Source organism: Kogia breviceps, chromosome 3 (genome assembly GCF_026419965.1).
Source record: "Kogia breviceps isolate mKogBre1 chromosome 3, mKogBre1 haplotype 1, whole genome shotgun sequence".
Classification (NCBI taxonomy): domain Eukaryota; kingdom Metazoa; phylum Chordata; class Mammalia; order Artiodactyla; family Physeteridae; genus Kogia; species Kogia breviceps.
In genome coordinates, this window is record NC_081312.1 from 76,334,760 (window position 1) to 76,353,784 (window position 19,025).

General features: G+C 38.4%; 2 protein-coding genes across 37 annotated transcripts in view; one reads left to right on the forward strand and one right to left on the reverse strand.

Moving 5' to 3' along the window:
• Positions 1-6,817, reverse strand: part of RPGRIP1 (RPGR interacting protein 1) — a 105,171-nt gene extending 98,354 nt beyond the window's left edge. For 4 of the 8 annotated variants that reach the window (XM_067028827.1, XM_067028822.1, XM_067028828.1 and 1 more), the window contains exons 1-3: positions 6,499-6,817; positions 4,858-4,990; positions 291-360 (exon numbers count right to left, since the gene is read on the reverse strand). In XM_067028827.1, the coding sequence (XP_066884928.1) occupies positions 291-360; positions 4,858-4,932 (145 nt within the window). In that variant the 5' untranslated portion in view covers positions 4,933-4,990; positions 6,499-6,817. The remainder of the gene's footprint in view (positions 1-290; positions 361-4,857; positions 4,991-6,498) is intronic. The other 4 variants (XM_067028821.1, XM_067028823.1, XM_067028825.1 and 1 more) reach the window with 4 other exon arrangements.
• A 342-nt stretch (positions 6,818-7,159) lies between these two features.
• Positions 7,160-19,025, forward strand: part of HNRNPC (heterogeneous nuclear ribonucleoprotein C) — a 45,860-nt gene continuing 33,994 nt past the window's right edge. For 4 of the 29 annotated variants that reach the window (XM_067028833.1, XM_067028840.1, XM_067028843.1 and 1 more), the window contains exons 1-4: positions 7,191-7,339; positions 7,980-8,024; positions 11,845-12,008; positions 12,338-12,363. The gene's annotated coding sequence lies outside the window, so the exon portion shown is untranslated. Of the gene's footprint in view, positions 7,340-7,979; positions 8,025-11,844; positions 12,009-12,337; positions 13,118-19,025 lie in introns of those variants that run through there. The other 25 variants (XM_059057427.2, XM_067028841.1, XM_059057432.2 and 22 more) reach the window with 15 other exon arrangements.

The following is a 19,025-nucleotide window of genomic DNA, read 5'->3' on the forward strand; positions in this document are numbered from 1 at the left end:
GCCACAACAGTGAGAGGCCCGCGTACAGCAAAAAAACAAAACAAAAACTCCCTGAGTAAATTTTATAATGGTCGGTCATATGAAAGATAATTACTTTGTGAAATAAAATTTCATATTTGAAAGGATTGGGGCCAGTTCATATAGTATTTTTATAACATTCAGATGTTTGCTCAAAAGGTCAATTTCTACCATCACAGTATAATAAAATAAGCACTGATTATTAAATGTAAGACTTGTCAACTGAAAAGCACTCCGTAAGCTGTACAAAGATTAGCTTAATGAAAAATTACCAGAGGATAAAATCTTGTGCTTCAGAGCCAGAAGGAGAACAGATGGCAGGAGTGTTAAAGAAGGCTTAACCTGCAAGAAACCAGATTTAGGTCATTGCTGGGATGAAAATTAGAAGAGACGCAAAGAAGACAAAGGAAAAAAAATGGAGAAAAACATTTAGTAGGAAGGTGAAAAAAGAAACTGAGGAAATAAGAAAGAAATAGAAAGTCTTCTTCAGCCATTTATTTTCACAACATTTCCTTGAAGGGGCTGGGGCCTATATTATATAGATTCCATAGTACCCTGTACTTATATTTAGTAGCACTTGATACAATTTATTATAAGCAATTGACTAATTATTCATTTAATACTTGACTCTGTTCTGAAGATCAGGGACTGTCTCTATTTTGATTACTTCTATGTTCTTGTGACCTGGCATAGTACTTGGCACAATGTTTATTAACGAGCATGTACTTTATAAATATTTGTTCAATAAATGAGTAAAATTTTTTCACCTTGGCAAATCTTACATTATTAATAACTATGTAATGGTTATATGCACACATTCTAGAATCAGACTTCCTAGAGTCAGAATCTTAGCTCCATCAAAAACTAGCTGTGCCAAAGACCTAAATGTAAGGCCAGACACTATCAAACTCTTAGAGGAAAACATAGGCAGAACACTCTATGACATAAACCACAGCAAGATCCTTTTTGACCCACCTCCTAGAGAAATGGAAATAAAAACAAAAATAAACAAATGGGACCTAATGAAACTTAAAAGCTTTTGCACAGCAAAGGAAACCATAAACAAGACGAAAAGACAACTCTCAGAATGGGAGAAAATATTTGCAAATGAAGCAACTGACAAAGGATTAATCTCCAAAATTTACAAGCAGCTCATGCAGCTCAATAACAAAAAAACAAACAACCCAATCCAAAAATGCACAGAAGACCTAAATAGACATTTCTCCAGAGAAGATATACAGATTGCCAACAAACACATGAAAGAATGCTCAACATCATTAATCATTAGAGAAATGCAAATCAAAACTACAATGAGATATCATCTCACACCGGTCAGATTGGCCATTATCAAAAACTCTAGAAACAATAAATGATGGAGAGGGTGTGGAGAAAAGGGAACACTCTTGCACTGTTGGTGGGAATGTAAATTGATACAGCCACTATGGAGAACAGTATGGAGTTTCCTTAAAAAACTAAAAATAGAATTACCATATGACCCAGCAATCCCACTATTGGGCATATACCCTGAGAAAACCATAATTCAAAAAGAGTCACGTACCAAAATATTCATTGCAGTTCTATTTACAATAGCCAGGACATGGAAGCAACCTAAGTGTCCATCAACAGATGAATGGATAAAGAAGATGTGGCACATAAATACAATGGAATATTACTCAGCGATAAAAAGAAACGAAATGGAGTTATTTGTAGTGAGGTGGATGGACCTAGAGTCTGTCATACAGAGAGAAGTAAGTCAGAAAGAGAAAAACAAATACCATATGCTAACACATATATGTGGAATCTAAGAAAAAATATTAAAAGTTCATGAAGAACCTAGGGGTAAGATGGGAATAAAGACACAGACCTACCAGAGAATGGACTTGAGGATATGGGGAAGGGGAAGGGGAAGCTGGGACAAAGTGAGAGAGTGGCATGGACATATATACAATACCAAATGTAAAATAGATAGCTAGTGGGAAGCAGCCGCATAGCAGAGGGAGATCAGCTCTGTGCTTTGTGACCACCTAGAGGGGTGGGATAAGGGAGGGTGGGAGGGAGGGAGACGAAAGAGGGAAGAGATATGGGAACATATGTGTATATGTACAACTGATTCACTTTGTTATAAAGCAGAAACTAACACACCATTGTAAAGCAATTATACTCCAATAAAGATGTTTAAAAAAAAGGCAAAAAAACCCCAACTAGCTGTGCCACCTTAGGCAAATGACTTAACTTCTCTGTGATTTAGTTTCCTCATCTTTAAAATGGGGATAATAAAATGCCAGATGAAAAGTATTTCACACAGTTATATAAAAGTTATCTATTATTTTTATTATTATTAACATAATGATGGCCAATAATACTTAAAATCAAATACTACCCAACCTCAAAACCACTAGATGTCATGATTCTGAATTGCTTTAATCTTTCTAATTTTTCCAAACTTTGTAGATAAAGATTTTTTGCTTACTTGTTTTTAAATTTTTTAAGCTCAGGGTTTTGGTTATTAAGAAAAAGAGATGAAAGAAGTCCCTGATTACAGATTAATGATGATAATATTCCGGTAAAAATAAGTCCATGTATACATTTTTAAAAAATCTGTAAAAATCTACACCAAATAGTTAAGAATGCATATTTTTGGAGGACAGATCACATAGAAGCTTTCACTCTTCCTGTATTTCAGTTTTTTACAATAACCACAAATTATCAGAAAAAAGCAAATGCGGAACTTCCCTGGTGGTCCAGTGGGTAAGACTCCAGGCTCCCAATGCAGGGAGCCCGGGTTCGATCCCTGGCTGGGGAACTAGATCCCACATATGTGCTGCAACTAAGAAAGTGCACATTCTGCAACTAAGGAGTCCGCATGCTGCAACTAAAAGATCCTGCACACTGCAATGAAGATCCCACGTGCCACAACTAAGACCCAGTGCAGCCAAAATAAATAAATAAATAAATATTTTTTTAAAAAGAAAGAAGAAAAACCAAACAGGATATTTCCATTTGGAAAGCTTTAAAATAAAAAGAGAAAAAAACAAAACACTAGAAGCCTTGAGAAGGCGTATATCCAAAGTGAACAATAATTTTATTATCAGTGTATAAAACCTTTTTTGCAGAATCTATGCCTGTTGGAGGACAGCAGGGGCTGCCTAGGCATAGGGTCTTGTGGAAGGGATAACACTGATAGGTAATGAGGGGCCAGTCAGGGAAGCACTGTGAATGAAACAGTGAAAAATGGAGGACTGGAATAGAGTGCTATTATAGGATTTCAGTGTGGGAGTCACACAATAAAACTGAATGCTTTCAAATGATTACCATGACAGCAGTTTGCAGGATCAGCCTGGGGGACAGACTCAGTGTGGGAGAAAGAGGATGCAATCAAAGAGTAAGGCTCTTGAAAGTGGGGTGTAATATATTTATCATGTCATCTTTCAGGTAGAATATGGTTGCCTATAGCAGATAGGTTGCCAATAGTCAGAAAGGTCTCCAAATTAGTGTAAAGAAGGATAGAGTAGTGTTGGGTATTAGAAAGCTCTGTGAAGTTTTAATTAAGTGCTTTGTCTGGATCCATCAGAGACCACCCCTCACTCTCCAGTGAAGATGCTTATGATATCCTTGGATGATAAAGGATGTAGAGGAAGAGAAGCAATGATGATTGTACTAGTAAAGTCCATTTGACTTGTTGAATGGCATAGGTAGATAATTAGGTATGCTGAGGGTGTGTAGGATGATAAATATTGAGGAAAATATTCAGCTAATAAGTTAGGTAAAAAGCAAATTAGGCATTTCATAGCTGTTGCTGCTTTTCCTTTCATCTCCTTCCTCTTGACAGGTGGCTTAGAACTGGGAGGAGGGAACATTGCAGGGGATACATTACTCTGATAATACCTCTAAGCCACACAAAGCCTTGTTCAAAGAGAATTACTTCTTGAATTAAAGACAAAAGTACAGCTTTGTTTTTTCTCTTTAGCCCAAGGTAAGGAGTTACTGTTCCTGTTTCCTTATCTCTTCCCCTACTTCCCCTCCATTACTGGAGTCTGGCTCATGGCTTTCTTTCAACATACACAGCCACCTAATAAAAGCATTCAGCTTTAGAAGTTTAAGGGTGTTTAGAGTAAGCAGAAGAGATAAAGGGAACTTCCCCCTCTCCATTTCACCCACCTAAGTTTACAGAGCCTTAAAACCAGAAAGTCCTGAATGTTTATCGTCAACATGGTGCTTTGCATTCTGCCTTGTATTATGCTATTTTTGCACTTGTTTTCTCATCCTTAGTAAATTCAAGCTACCTGATGGAGGGACTGGATGTTAATTCTTGTTGTATCCTCCACTTCCACCCCATCTAGCATAGGGGTGAACTCCTTGAAAACATAAATGCTGCCTCTTAAGTACTTCCCTTGCACCAAATACAGTGTTGGTTAATAAGTAGGTCATGATAAAGATCATGCAGTAAAACTGATTTCTGGTAAAATGAATTTAAGTACTTTTCATTAACATTTTATAGACATTTTTATTCTATGAGAACAGTGAGTAATAAAACATGCTAGTGTTTATTTTTGTTTACTTAAGTCAGGAATTACATGAATTACATGTCAATCAAGCCTCACAGCATCTGGGTCCCTCTGAATAAGTGCTATATAAAATATTTAATAAGGATAGGATAGTCTACCTGTTTGTCCTGGGAAAACAACAATTTCCCTTGATAAATAAAAGCTAATGATTAATTACTTTAACATGAATTTCAGACACTCTGTTTAAGGTCCTAGGACATGTAGTAGGAGAGCAAATAAGAATGTACACGTACAAAGAGAAATAAGAATTAAACTCTGCAATCAAAAGACATACTGGGGGGGCTTCCCTGGTGTCCCAGTGGTTGAGAGTCCTCCTGCCGATGTGCCCCGGTCCGGGAAGATCCCACATGCTGTGGAGCGGCTGGGCCCGCCATGGCCACTGAGCCTGCGCGCCCGGAGCCTGTGCTCTGCAACGGGAGAAGCCACAACAGTGAGAGGCCCGCGTACCGCAAAAAAAAAAAAAAAAAAAAAAAGACATACTGGGACTTCCCTGGTGGTCCAGTGGTTAAGAATCCGCCTTTCAATGCAGGGGACGTGGGCTCGATACCTGGTCAGGGAGCTAAGATCCCACATGTCACGGGGCAACTAAGCCCATGTGCCACAGCTACTGAGCCCGCGTGCCACAATTAGAGAGCCCGCACGGCACAATGAAGAGCCCTCATGCCGCAAGGAAGGCCTGATGAAGCCAAATAAATAAATATTAGAAAAAAAAAGAAAAAAAGACGTACTATCTAGGAGGGGAGAAGAGATGAGTGTAAAATTAACCACAGTGCTATAAGGTCGTTTTAAATAAACTGCAACGTGGCAATTGAGCTGAGGCTTTAAGCACTTGGAGATGTTTTCCCTCTGATTACTTGTTCAAAGCTGACAATTTGGAAAATATAGAAAAGCACAAGGAAGTGAGAAAAAAAAGGCACACGTAGTTCTCCCACCAAGAGAGAACCACTATTAACATTTCAGTATATTTTTTCTTACATGCTTTTGGTTTTGCTTTTTAAATCTGCTTAAAGCAATATATGCATATGGCAAATAACTCAAACAGTACAGAAAGGCATACCAACGAAAAAGGCAAAAGGTTCGCTCTCCAAAGGTATGTCAAAATAAATTTCTAGGCCCAAGATGGAGTCGCTCCTGCTGGGGGTGTCACATCAGCAAACCGAAAATTCATGTTCCTGTAAAGGCGCAGCTTGACCAGAAACGCAGTACATCCAGTCAGCCAATCCTCAAACGCCATATTTCTGGGCTCTATACTTATTTCCTTGTTCCTTAATCTTTCTAAATAAGGTCATATTCACAACCCCAGCCAATCCCACCCTGATTGCCTTGCCGCTTCTAATGCCGCATAAAACTCACTCTTGCTCAAACTCCCTGGGGGAGTGCTCCATGGCTTATGAGTCACTGTACTCTTCCAACCATGGATTGTTTTCCTTTGAGTAAAGGACATTAAACTCGTTACTAAATTGTCTTAATTTTCTCCTTTGACAGGTAAGTTTCCTTGTGAACCTCTCTGAAATTCAGAATTAATTCAAAACTAATGCATACAACTGCATTCACATATGCATACATTCCTTGAAATGTATACAGATGGTATCACATTCTCTAGATAGTGTTCTGCATCTTGCGTTCCTAACTACACAGAGAAATATCTTTCATTCCTAGCACAGCTGGTCCTATTCCATAGCGTGCATGTCTGCTATAATACAACCAGAGGGACTGCAGTGCAGACGATGCCAGTAGGTGGGGGACGGGCCATTTCAGGGTGAGGGGAATTAAGGGACCAGATTTCGGGGACGGGCAGGGGAGAGATAGCCGGATAAGCCAATTTGGTTGACATGTAGGGTATTAGCAAGTGAGATGATTTGGGGCCAGAGGATGGGTGCTGTAGTATATTCCAGGCCAGCATTTTGGACTTTACCTTTTGTGGTGGCGAGGTAAGGGAGTCAGTTGTTTTGGCCGAGATATGGGTTGTCTGAAGAAGGGCTTGACAGGCTGAGAAGTGTCCAGGAAGGAGCTCTAGGGTTGGAAACACTGCTGGGCTGGTTAGTTTTCTGGTCTTTAGTGCTCCCTTCCCACTCTAAGAAAAGTGTTTTCTTTATCCACACCGCAGGACAGAGAACTAACTTAGAGATTTTCCTTTTACCTATGCCCGGGGCTAGGGCGGATCCTTCCAGCCGCTAGCAAACAAAACCCAGCAATCCTTCCTCGCCCTTCCCCCGCTCCGCCGCGGGAATTCCGAGATCCGGGCGGGCCTTCTACTAGGCGCTCTGAGGAGCACAGATAGGATCCCGCGGCCGCCAATCAGACCTTCCGGATACCCGGATGTGAAGCGGTGCGCGGTACAAAGGCAAGTTTCCACCCAGCGCTTCGTCAGGTACACTGGCCAATAAGCATTTCTCAGGCGATAAGTGACAGGAAAAATGACCAGTTACAAACTAGTCTCTTTCACGCATGTGGAAATTCGCTAGGTTAGTCTAACCCACTACTAATTGTGATTGGATAGAATTGTGAGGAGCTGTAAAACTGTCTAATTAGAAGCGGGAGCGAGAAAAGTCTCAGCCAATAGGAGGATTCCTAGGAGTGGGGCGGGGGTTAGGCCTTCGCCTCGGCGGCAGAGGAGACGCGGGGGCCATTTTGTGAAGAGGCGAAGGCTGAGCGGTTGCGGCCGCGTTGCGGACCTCGAGCAGCAGTCGGCTTCTCCGCGTAGAACCCGGGAGTAGGAGATTCAGAATCGAATCTCTTCTCCCTTCCCCCTCCTGGTAAGTGGAGGGGACGGAAGCTGGGGAGGCGCTGGGTTTTTTGGGGAACGCGAGGGGGTGTGGGAGAGAAGACGAGGGAACCCGTCTCTCGGTAGAGTACGTAGGCCCCCCATTTATTTTATTTGCTTTGGGGGATTAGGTTTTACGCGCGCGAGAGTTTTATAGGCCTCAGCCCTTGCGTAGATTTTTAACCTAGTGTCCTCTAGGCCACAATCGGCAGGGAAAATGTCCCTTTTCTTTTTCGCTCTCCTGCGTTAACGGATGCTGTTCTTTCATTTTCTATGATCATGAAGACTTCTAAAAGAGATGACGAAAGGGACGGTCGAGATGCTCATTAATGTAGTTCAAGTTAATGTAGTGCCGATGCCTCCTGTTAAATATAAACACTGAGCGGGGGATGGGGAAGGGTTATCAAGCAGATATTTATTGTACCGCAAGCTTCTAAATTCTGGAGGGCACCTCAGGGTTTAAGAATAGTAAATGTTATAACAATAGATTTGATATTTTACTGATTATTTTATTTTACTCCTTTCTGAAGAAATGATGGACCTCGAAATAGTTACTTTCAATTTTATTTTTTAAAACTGTGATCTCATTTACGTATTAACAGTAATAATTAAAGGTGGCTTTTTATCTGCAGGTTACAAATCACTTGAAATATATAAGTTAGTGGAACTTGCTTGAGGTAGGTATTACTATCTTTCTCAGACAGGAACCGAGGCATGAGTGTTGATTGCCAGGGTCATATTAAATCAGTAGCAGAACTAGTAAAGAATTTGGTCACCAGCATAAGTCAAGTGGCTTTACCTGTTGGAATAGTAGGCATTAAAATTACTATATTTGAATCTTTACAAGAACCTAATTACAACAACACTAGCGGTAACTGGAAATTCCCAAATTATCTTGGGAAAATGTTAAATTACGAGAATTGCGTTTATTATTAATGTAGCGTCCTAAGATGATAAAGTTTGACTTTCAGGATATTCTGGCATTAATTTTCCAGACCATCCCAACTTAGGCAAAAATGGGTAACTATATGCTTTTTTTAAGCAGGTATTACAGTCTTACTACTTACTAGGTCTTGAAACTTACTAAAGTTTTTTGCTAAGTTCGTAGAAATTACATAGGTTTCTAAGTAGTATCACATTCACTTATCCAAGAAATCGCTTTTTTTAATCCTTGTCTAAGATTTAGTTGATTTTATTTTTCATAAAGTGTTACTGTCACAAAAAGTAATATTAAGTACAGTTTAAACCAATACTGTGGGGTAAATTCACGCTGTAGGAAACCTGTTTGAAAGAAACTAAAAGTACTCTTATTCTACATAGCTATGCATTTGTTGACCCCTCACCATGTAGATATTGTAATAGCGATCAAAAGCATTGCCTTTAAAAAAAAAAGAAAAAAAGCCTGAGTATATTATTACATGAACTTTAAAGTTAAGTGCAGAACATTTAGAAGTGAGATAAGGGCAGTGACTGGTTAATTTAGGAAACCATACACCTAATAAATATGTTGTTGGCAAATAATGAGAAATGTAAGAAATTAGTATTTAAGAACAACTATTGATGGAAATTGAAATTAACTGAAGGGCACTTTTCTTGCCTTGAGATGTTAGAAATATGGATTCCTTAGCATCAGCATGTACCAAGGTAACACTTCCTTTGATTTAATATGCATCTGGAATGATTTGGCCACAAAATTAGTATCTGAAACAATTGTAGATTTGATTTCAAATAGATAGGCATTAGTAACATTTACATGTTGGTTGGAGAGAGGAAGGATTTAAGAAGGTCGACTAAGTTCCAGGTCTTTTGACCTTTTTATGTTTCCCATGTTCATGCCTCGGGAGTGCCTGGTGGTGTTTGCTGTTCCTTTGTAAACACACCTTATTATTTGTGATTAGGTCTCTAGAGGGTTTCACATAGCGTTGGACCTTGTTTTGGATGGAATTGCTGTTAGAAACAAGCAAGGAATAAACTCCAAAATAGCTAGTAATTCTAATCTTAAAGATTGAGTATATTAACTGGTGGATGTGTGAGATTTAAGTGGTGAGTGTGACGGTTGAAAGAATCTTGGCCTAGGAGTTAAGAGAACTGGATTTTTCCTGCCCTATTGATTATTACCTGACAAGGCAAATCAGTTAAACTTTCTGGAATGCAGTTTTATACTTATAAGGGGGCTTATACATTTTAACCTGTTTTAATTTCTACTTTCTGTAACTCAAGTCGTTTGTTGCCAGAATGCTAAAAAGTGTACAGAAACAGTTTCATTATTGACAGTAGTTTTTGTATATTAGTTATTACTGGTAACTGCCTTAACAGTATCTGTTTTCAAGTAACTTTATTAGTTGTTATCTTTGAGGAGCATTATGTGCTCATACTTAATATGTACTCATTCATTCTCATTGGGATTAGGGAAGTTTAAGGTTTTGTACATAATAGATTTCCTAGAGAACTGACTTTGGTGTGACAACTGCATGTGTTCTCTTAGATATTGGAAATCTGGGGTTTATAAAGGGGAAAAGGATTACTATAGGGTTTTATAGTATAATATAGCATTTACTATGATATGTTATAATCTCGAATTTATTTTATATCGATCTTAACTAGAGGATAGAGATTCCTTATTAAACTCTACACAGTAGTTCTTAAACATGAGCAGACATTAGACTCAGCCCAGGGGGCTGGTTAAAACAGATTGCTGGGCCCTCCACCACCACTTTCTAATTAAGTAAGTCTGGGGTAGGTCCTGCTAATTTGCATTTCTAATAAGTGCCATGTGATGTTGGTTGGCAGCCCTTACTTTGAGAATACCCCTTTAGAAGAAGGATCCAAATCTCCCAGGGATTTGACAAAGTATAAACTAGGTATACTGTTAATTGCAAAGATTATAGTTAGGTGCTAAAGTTAGTTGGTCATTTTTATGAGTGGTAGCTCATCAACTTAACATCTTGGGAGACAGCTTCCTGATTTTGAAAGATGTAAATGTTTTCACATTAGTTGCTGCTTTTTAAGCTTATGTCTTGTAACACTGGTACAAAGGACTTGTTTGTAGATGAGTCACAGTTACATAACATATCCTGAAATTTTTGAGTACCAGGTTCAGGCTGTGACTCCAAAGACAAAAATTGACTGTTTGACCATAACTGAACATCCCTAACAGTTACTCAGGAGATAACATTCAAATAATGTACGTTTTCTTATATACATTTAGTTTAACATTTTGTACAATTTAACACATCTAAACATAAAAGTAACTTACATGTCATGCCTAAACTGGTCTGCTACTACTTAAAAATTTACAGTTATAATTTCAGAGTTATAGTGCCTGCTGCTGTCATCATTCATACGTAATTGACTCAAGCAACACTTTTTTTTTTTTTTTTTTTTTTTTTTTTTGTGGTACGTGGGCCTCTCACTGTTGTGGCCGCTCCCATTGCGGAGCACAGGCTCCGGACGCGCAGGCCCAGCGGCCATGGCTCACGGGCCCAGCCGCTCTGCAGCATGTGGGATCTTCCCGGACCGGGGCACGAACCCGTGTCCCCTGCATCGGCAGGCGGACTCTCAACCACTGCGCCACCAGGGAAGCCCAAGCAACACTTTTTAAAAGCACAGCTTAAAATTTTTTAGTTTACTGACATTTGAAAAGGAGAATAAAATCTCATGACTGGATATTGAAATGCAAGTATGATCATTCTTACTTGCTCAAAGACCTGCAATCCAATTACAAATCTTGTTGTAGCTGATGAAACACCCAGTCTGTTGTGCTATTATGTATCATATTCTTAGAATTCCTATCTTGGAATTAGCTGTATGTTGTAGTTTATAAACAGTGGGACCACAGAAATTCTTTAAGGACCATAATTTACTTTTTGCCTGTTTTATGACATTAAATATTCAGTAGCCATAATAATCTTTTTTCCTTCATTTGATTTTTTTTTTCATTCTGTTATTGAGGGGGTTAATGTGCTCCTTATTTAAATCATCTTTCCCCCGATAGGTTCTGTCGGGTCTTTTGGTTTGACCACTTGTTGGTTTTGAAACTAGATGTCATTTCTAGTATGTATCTTCAGGGTAGATCATTCCCTTTCAGTTTGTATCATAGTAAAAGCTACATGGACTTAAAACCCACAAATCTGCTTCATAATCTTGATGTTTGACATTTGCTCACTTCTTCATCTCTGCTGACATGGTTTTTCTATATTTTCTTTGCCCAAACTGCTGATTATCAAATTGGATGTTCAAATATGGACCTTTTTTTTGAGACCCTTAAGGGAATACAGGTGCATATTTAGTTAACTTTAGGCACCTGCTGACATTGAAGAATTGTGCGGACAGTCACTGGTAGAGGCGATGATTCTAATGGAAGCGCTCCCCATCCCAGTGGGATGTATGCTTTACCAAAATGTGTTAGATGCAATAGACAGATGTTTCTGTCTTGGGGGTTTAGGGCACAACATTTCTGAGGAACTCTGACTCAATCTGTCCCTTCTCCTTTCACAGGGCAGCAAGGCGAACCCCATCCCTACTCACTGGAACTCAGCTTTGATTTTTAACCTCCCTTCCCCACCCTTCCAGAACACACACATTCCCATTCCAAAACTGATTTTATAAAGACATTTTAAACATAATGATGCAACTTGGTGTGCACTACGGCAAATTTACAGGTGTTTTTTTTTTAATTGTTTCCAAAAACGGGACTTGGATTTAAGATGTAATTTTTAAATTTCTATTTCTATTTTTTCTGCAGCAGTTGGGTAGGAGGAGGAGGAGCCTTTTAGCCTCTCATAAACTGACCTCTCTACTTCCTCGTGTATTTTTAAGTTTGATTGATGATGTGGAAAGGGCTTTGCTTGTCTGCTATTGAGAACTTTACCCTTGCGGTTTTTGTGGAAACTGCTTTTGGAAAGAGAAAAGAAATGAACTTTACTGACTTGACATTTTTGCACCTCCCGTTTTTCTAATCTGGGCTATTTTTATTTTTGTTTTTTTACAGTGAGATTTTTTTGATCTTCAGCTACAGTAAGTTATTCCAATTTTTTTTTAACATTTTTCCTGACTTTCCGCTGATTTCCTTTTTATTGTTGTTACTAGTTACTATTATTATTTATTATTATACTTAATGATGGTGATGATGATGATGATAATGACACTGATGATTTTTAACCGGATTAAAATCGAGTTTTTCTGAATGTTCATAAGAATTTCTCCGGCCTCCTGATTGACTTTGGAGTTTTGCATCTTGGGAGAGAAAGTGAAGGCATTAGCATTTTTAAGTGGATTGATCACATAAACCTTTTCTCTCCCAACCCCCCTCTCCACCCCCCACCCCCCCACCCCTCACCCCCCTACCCCCTGCCCTCATCCCCTTCCCCACGCTCGAAAGAATTTTACTGGCTGTTAAGTCTGTGACCTTATTTTTCCTGATCTTTAACTTAACTGTTTTAGAGCATCTCTGGACGTCGTCTGTATTTTTAATTTTTTATTTTTGTTTTTTTTATTTTTAATCTTTCATTTGTTAAATTTTTAAACTGTGCTGCAATAAAATATGTGTGTGGTACTACTTAACACCTAAGTTGGTGATGGCATTTTCCCAGAAAGCCATCTCCCTCCTGTTTCCCTTGAAATCCCATCCTGCTTTTCCTGTACACTACCCCTCACAAACCACAAGCTGCAGCAACATGGATGCCCAGCCTGGAGCAGCAGCAGCCAGGATGACCTGGAGCCAGGGGGGCCTTCGGAACAGATGCACACCCTTCCTGGGTGATGGTAAGAGGTGTGAGGTCCACTTGGTTTCATTGGAAAGACTAGGAAATACACTGGTTTAAGTTTAGTTGATGTGGTGTAGGTGATAGCTTCTACCTGGAAATGTTTGGGTTAAGGCTTTTGTGCGTATCTCAAGAGATGTGTCCTAAGGGAGACCACTTCAGGGTTTTGTAAACTAATGGAACTATGAGTGTCAAACTTGGGCTTGCTGAGAGTTTTTCATAAATGGAAAGAACAGCTGAAGTTTGCATATACTTTAGAATGAAGACGACTTGTTTTAATGATTAGCAACAAGACAGACATATTAGGTGGTACTTTTTCTTAGATTATTGCAAATCAGCAAAAATTTTCTGTCATTTAGAGTAATCTTCCTTGGGTCTGTGACAACAATTTTAGATTGTATTCTGTTTAGACTTTTTTATCATTAAAATTTAATGTGAATCAAACCACAAGAAGGATGCTGTGATACTGAAATGCTATCTCACTGGAAGGTTTTTTTGAAAATAAAAAGATAAATAGACTTTTAACCTCAGAAAGCAGGAAAGTCTGTATAATCTCTGTGCCCAAATAGGAAAGATCTAGGAGTGACCTCTTTTCAGTGATGACTTGTGGCCCAGCTAGGTATTGGGGAATCCGGTGTGTTCCCAGGGGTAATAAGAAAGAATGAATCTGGTCTATTCACAAGAAAAATGCAGAGCCATGCGAAGGTGGGTACCTAATTGACTCTTTTAAGAGGTCAGGAAATGCTTTTAAGAGAAGGGGAGCTGAACTGAATCTTAGAGAGTTAAGGCCAGATTATAAAAATTTTAATGCCATGCTAAGAAGTTTGTATTTTATCCAGAAACCAGTGGTGAACTATTGAAAGATTCTAAACTGGGGAGTGACATCAGATTTTCATTTTTAGAACTGTCATCTGATAGCAGTGTGGAAATGGCATAGAGGAGAATAAGATTGGAGTAGGTGATAAATAAGGAAGATACTAAAATAGAAGGAAGAATAATGACCTGGCCTGGCCAAAAGCATGGTATTGGGATTAGAAGGGAATAAATTTAGGAGGATTTGGTGGTGGCTGTGATAGGAAAAGTGAGGGATTTGGCATGACTCCCAGGTTTCAAGTTAGAGATGTTTGTTCGTTAAACATTTGATTGCATATTCTGAAAATCACCATTAGACTTGGGCACATACAGATGAGCAAAACATACTGTCTCCTGCCCTCTTAAATATTATAGACCATTTAGAGGAGAAATAAAGTGAATAACACTTTCACAGTTTAGATCCTTGAAGGAAAAGAACAGAGTGAGATGATATTTAAGGGAACCAAATTTAGAATATGGATGTGGGAGGATGCTGCTAGCGAAGAGACCTTAAAGGAACTGATGTTGAAATTGAGGTCTGGAAGTAGATGATCTTACCTGAAGGCACAGGTATTGGGGGGGAAATCTTGGCCTCAGAGCAAGAAATACAACTGGAGAATAGTCACCAAGAATGCATAGAGGGTTTCCCTGGTGGCACAGTGGTTGGGAGTCCGCCTGCCGATGCAGGGGACACGGGTTCGTGCCCCGGTCCGGGAGGATCCCACGTGCCGCGGAGCGGCTGGGCCCGTGAGCCATGGCCGCTGAGCCTGTGCGTCCGGAGCCTGCGCTCTGCAATGGGAGAGGCCACAACAGTGAGAGGCCCGCGTACCACACACACACACACACAAAAAAAAAAAAAAAAAAAAAAAAAAAAAAGACCAAGAATGCATAGAGTAACAGATGAAGTTGGAAAAGTAGGCAAATATCAAGCATAGTGTACAGGTCCTTAAAAGGTCCATGTTTAAGGTCTAGATTGTCTTGGGCACAATAGGAATCTGTTGAAGGACTTTGGAGATTGGAGAGATCTGATTACTTTCTTGGAATTTCCTTCAGGCTGTTGTGTGGGGAATGTTAGTAATGAGAACTAAGTGCAAGTAGGACTAAATAGGTTAGAAGACCTGTTATGGTAGGCCACTATCTGTTCACCTCCTGAAGAAAGTAGTAATCCTAGGCCTGAGGGCACTTTCCCTGGTTTTTCTGAGAGATTTCCTTGCGTGTATTCATGAGCGAATGTAATGAGTTTGAAGAGGATAGGTTAGTTAGGCTTTAGGAAGTTAACTAGTTATTTCTGTAACACCCCTGTTGGGTCAGACGACATAATAGCTTTCCTGTTAGAAAGGAAAAATGAAGTAGAAAAACTTGAATTTCTTCCTTTTGGAAGTAATAATCTGGACACTTTACCATGTATCCACCACTGTTAAAGTTCTTGTGTTAACTTAATCATCATCATAACCTTATGTAAATATTATTGTCTTTCACGTTTTGGAGATGAGACTGTTGAAGCACAGAACTTAAATAATTTGCCCAAAGTTAGACACACCTAATAGATGGTGAGGCATATGGATTCAACCCAGGCAGTTAAGCCTGCAGATTTCAGCTCTTAGTCATACTAGACAGACTGTGGTTTACTTGACATGTGCAGTATTCTAGGAAAACAAATTTTTAATTTGGTTAAAGTGCCGAAAAAGAAAAAAATAAACTTCTCTGGATTTCTATTTTTAGCAAGTTTTAAGCTAAATGTCATTGTTAAATATTTTGTTGTTCAATATAGCATGAAGTATCCAAGGTAATTGTTTAGGTAGATGTAGCTTTGTAGTGTAATTTTATGGACTCTTTGGATGTGACAGCATTCTTTAGGGAAGTAAACGTATTTAAAAGTGAGTTTCAGTTGGGAGAAAAAATAAATAATTGTATTATTTATGGTTTTAAAAAATGTGTAACCCAGAGGGATGTTACTAAATCCAGTGGTTATTTTTCAGTCCTTATCAATTACATTTGACCTGTTGGTGTGATTTAACCAGTCGAGCCACTTTCTTCCTTAAAACATTTTTTTACTTAACTTCCAGGTTTTTATTCTCTTTCTGGCTATTCCTTCTCCCACTCAGCTGGAGTGCTCTGTGGTTTAGCTCTTCCACTTTTCTATTCACACTTCCTGGGTCATTTCATCAGTTCCATGATTTTATATACTATCTGTAAACTGATGATTTCCATGCATATATCACCAGCCCGGACTTCTCTTTTGAGTGACATACTGTCATCTGTCCAGTTACCTACCTGACAACTCCCTTGAATGTTAAGTATATCAATTTAAAAGTATGAAACTGGGCTCCTGCTGTTCTTCCCTCAAACCAGTTTCTTCTGCAGTGTTGCTCATTTCAGTTAATGAAACTCCAGTTTTCATGTCAGGCCAGACTTTGGTTAGCCATCCTTGACTTTTTTTTTCCTCTCATACCTCACCTTTGGCATTGTAGAAAATGCTGTCATGTTTGCCTTTAAAATATAACAAGAATTCTCCACCCATTCTGCTATGGCCTGATCCAGTTTCAAGCCATCATTTGTCTTGCACAGTATTGCAATAGGTTTATGTTTCTTTTGCCCCTCTACACCAATGTGTAACTAGATCGATCCTATTGAAATGTAATGCTTGAAAAATAAATGTATTGCCTGAGTAGTGTCCTTCTTGAAACTCACTTAATAGCTGGCTGTTTCAGTGTTGAAGTCAAAATTTTATTGTGATTTACAAGATGCCCTATGTGATCTGTTGTGCCCCTCCTCCCTTGTTAATGGTATACTACTCTGCTCCAGCCACACTGGCCTCCTTACTGAGACTTGAACATACTAGATGTTCCTACCTCAAAGCCTTTCCTTGGAATTTTCTTCCCTGTGACATTGAGAAGGTTGGGTTCCTCAGTTCGTTTAGGTTCTCACTCAAAAGCCACTGCCTCAGTGCTGTTTTCTCTCACTTAGCCTTCTGAACACTTTAGCTCTTTTCATCAACTCACATATTACAGAAGTTTATTTTCTACTACATAAGGATATAGAGAAATATTTGGAAAGATACACACGAAACAACATCCATCGATTACTTCTGGACAAGGGAGAGGGGTTTAGGAGGGTCAGGAGAAAACTTTTGCTTTGTGTGCTCAAAGGCTTAATGAGCAACACAACATTCTTTTGCTTCTAATTAAAAAACTTTAAAACTCCTAGTTGTAGGTATACTTCAACGCTTTGGATTTTGTGTCTGGGTATAAACAGCATAACTATGGCCTGTGTAGTAGAAGTTTAGTAAGCAGTTTTTATAGTTAAATTATAAAAAACAGCCTTAAAATAGGTTTGGCTGTGATGGAGTGAATGAGTCATGTTAGCATTTGAGGGCATAGGCTGCTGTGTTGCCTGTGATGGAGCTGTAATCAAAATTTGGAAGAACTTTATCATTTTTAAAAAATTTATTCTCCAGTAGGAATGCATCGCTGTCTTTAAGAGGTAGCCATAGCAGATTAAAGGACATCTGAGTTTTTCTTCCTACCTAATCTGATTCCAATTTCACCAGTCTGAAATATTCTTCCTGCTTCTTATTTAGATTAACTTACAGCTCTTGAGTTGATTTCAGAACCAATATAACTCCCTGGAAGTTCATTGAACCAGTCTTAGGCTTTTCTAACTAGTCTGGAATGACATTTAGGAATAGTTTAGTAGAATACATGTTAAATGAAAATCTTCCCTTAACCTTCTAATTAAAATTCTGTATTCTGAAAATGATGTAACCATTCATAGTGTGCTATAATTCCTTATATTAATCCTTTAAATATATAGTCATCTTCACCTAAGTGGTTTTATGATCACTTTAAAAAACTATGGCTAAAATTGAGGTAGCAAAGTGCTTTCTAAAGAAAAATTTTCCCTTGTCCTTGAAAGTTTGTTGGCTTCTTATGTTGGAATTACAGTTATTTGTGCTGTTTAAGATGTAGTTTTACTGAAATTAAAGAGGAAGACTAATCAAATGACTTAAGATTGATGTGGATTTTTAAGAGAAAATACCCCCATCTTTATTTTAGGTTTAATCCAAATTAAGCAGGACATGCTCACATAACATTTAGAAAATGTAATGCAGGCCCCTCAAGAAAGACATACTTAACCATCCAAAATAAAAGGTTTTGATGTGTCCTTTTAGACCTTTTTTGCGTATGTAGGCATTTGGAAAAGTAATTGTCCTACATATGGCACGTACATTTAAGTAGTTTTTTTCTTCAGCACAAACATAAAATGTTATTAGATAACAGCTCTCCTAAAAATTTTCATAACTACATAGTAGTACTACATTGCATACTTGCACAATATTTTACTTAACCAGTACTCTATTGTTGGGCCCTTAGGTTTTCCCCCAATTTTCCCTTTTACAAACAATTTTTATAAACAATTGAACAGTCTTACAACTAAGATTTTGTCAATACCCTTAGTTATTTTCTTAGAATTATGCCCCAGAAATAGTTATTCAAGAGCATAAATGTTTTAAAAACTTTCAATCTAGGTTGTAGGTTGCTCTCCAGAAAGGTGAAAAGTTTATCTACTTAACTGGCAATGTAAGTGACTACTAATAATTAACTCTAGTTTTGTAAATTACTTGGATCTTTTGCTTGTGTTTCAGGGTTTGACCCTGAAATTTAAGTGTTCTTGGTCTTTGATAAGTATAAATTGAAGAGTAAGAATATTTATAGAGGTGCTACCAGGTTGATTGTATTTCTGTGTATAGTTTGAGATTCATGTGTAATTCTTTTTCTCAGATATGTATATATGCCTATATTCAGTGCTATCTTAATTTTATTGTGAAAAAAATTAAAACATGCAAAAAAGAATAGTATAATCAGTCTCTATGAACTTGTCCAGCTTTAGCAATTCTTGGGTGATCTTGTTTCATCTACACCTGCATCCAATCCCTTCCCCTTCTGTTGTTTTGAAGTAGATAAATATTTGATATATTTCATCTTCAGTTATTTCAGTGTCTCTTTAAAGATAAGGGCTTTAAAAATAACCACAGTCGTTATCACACAAAAACATGTAATAGAT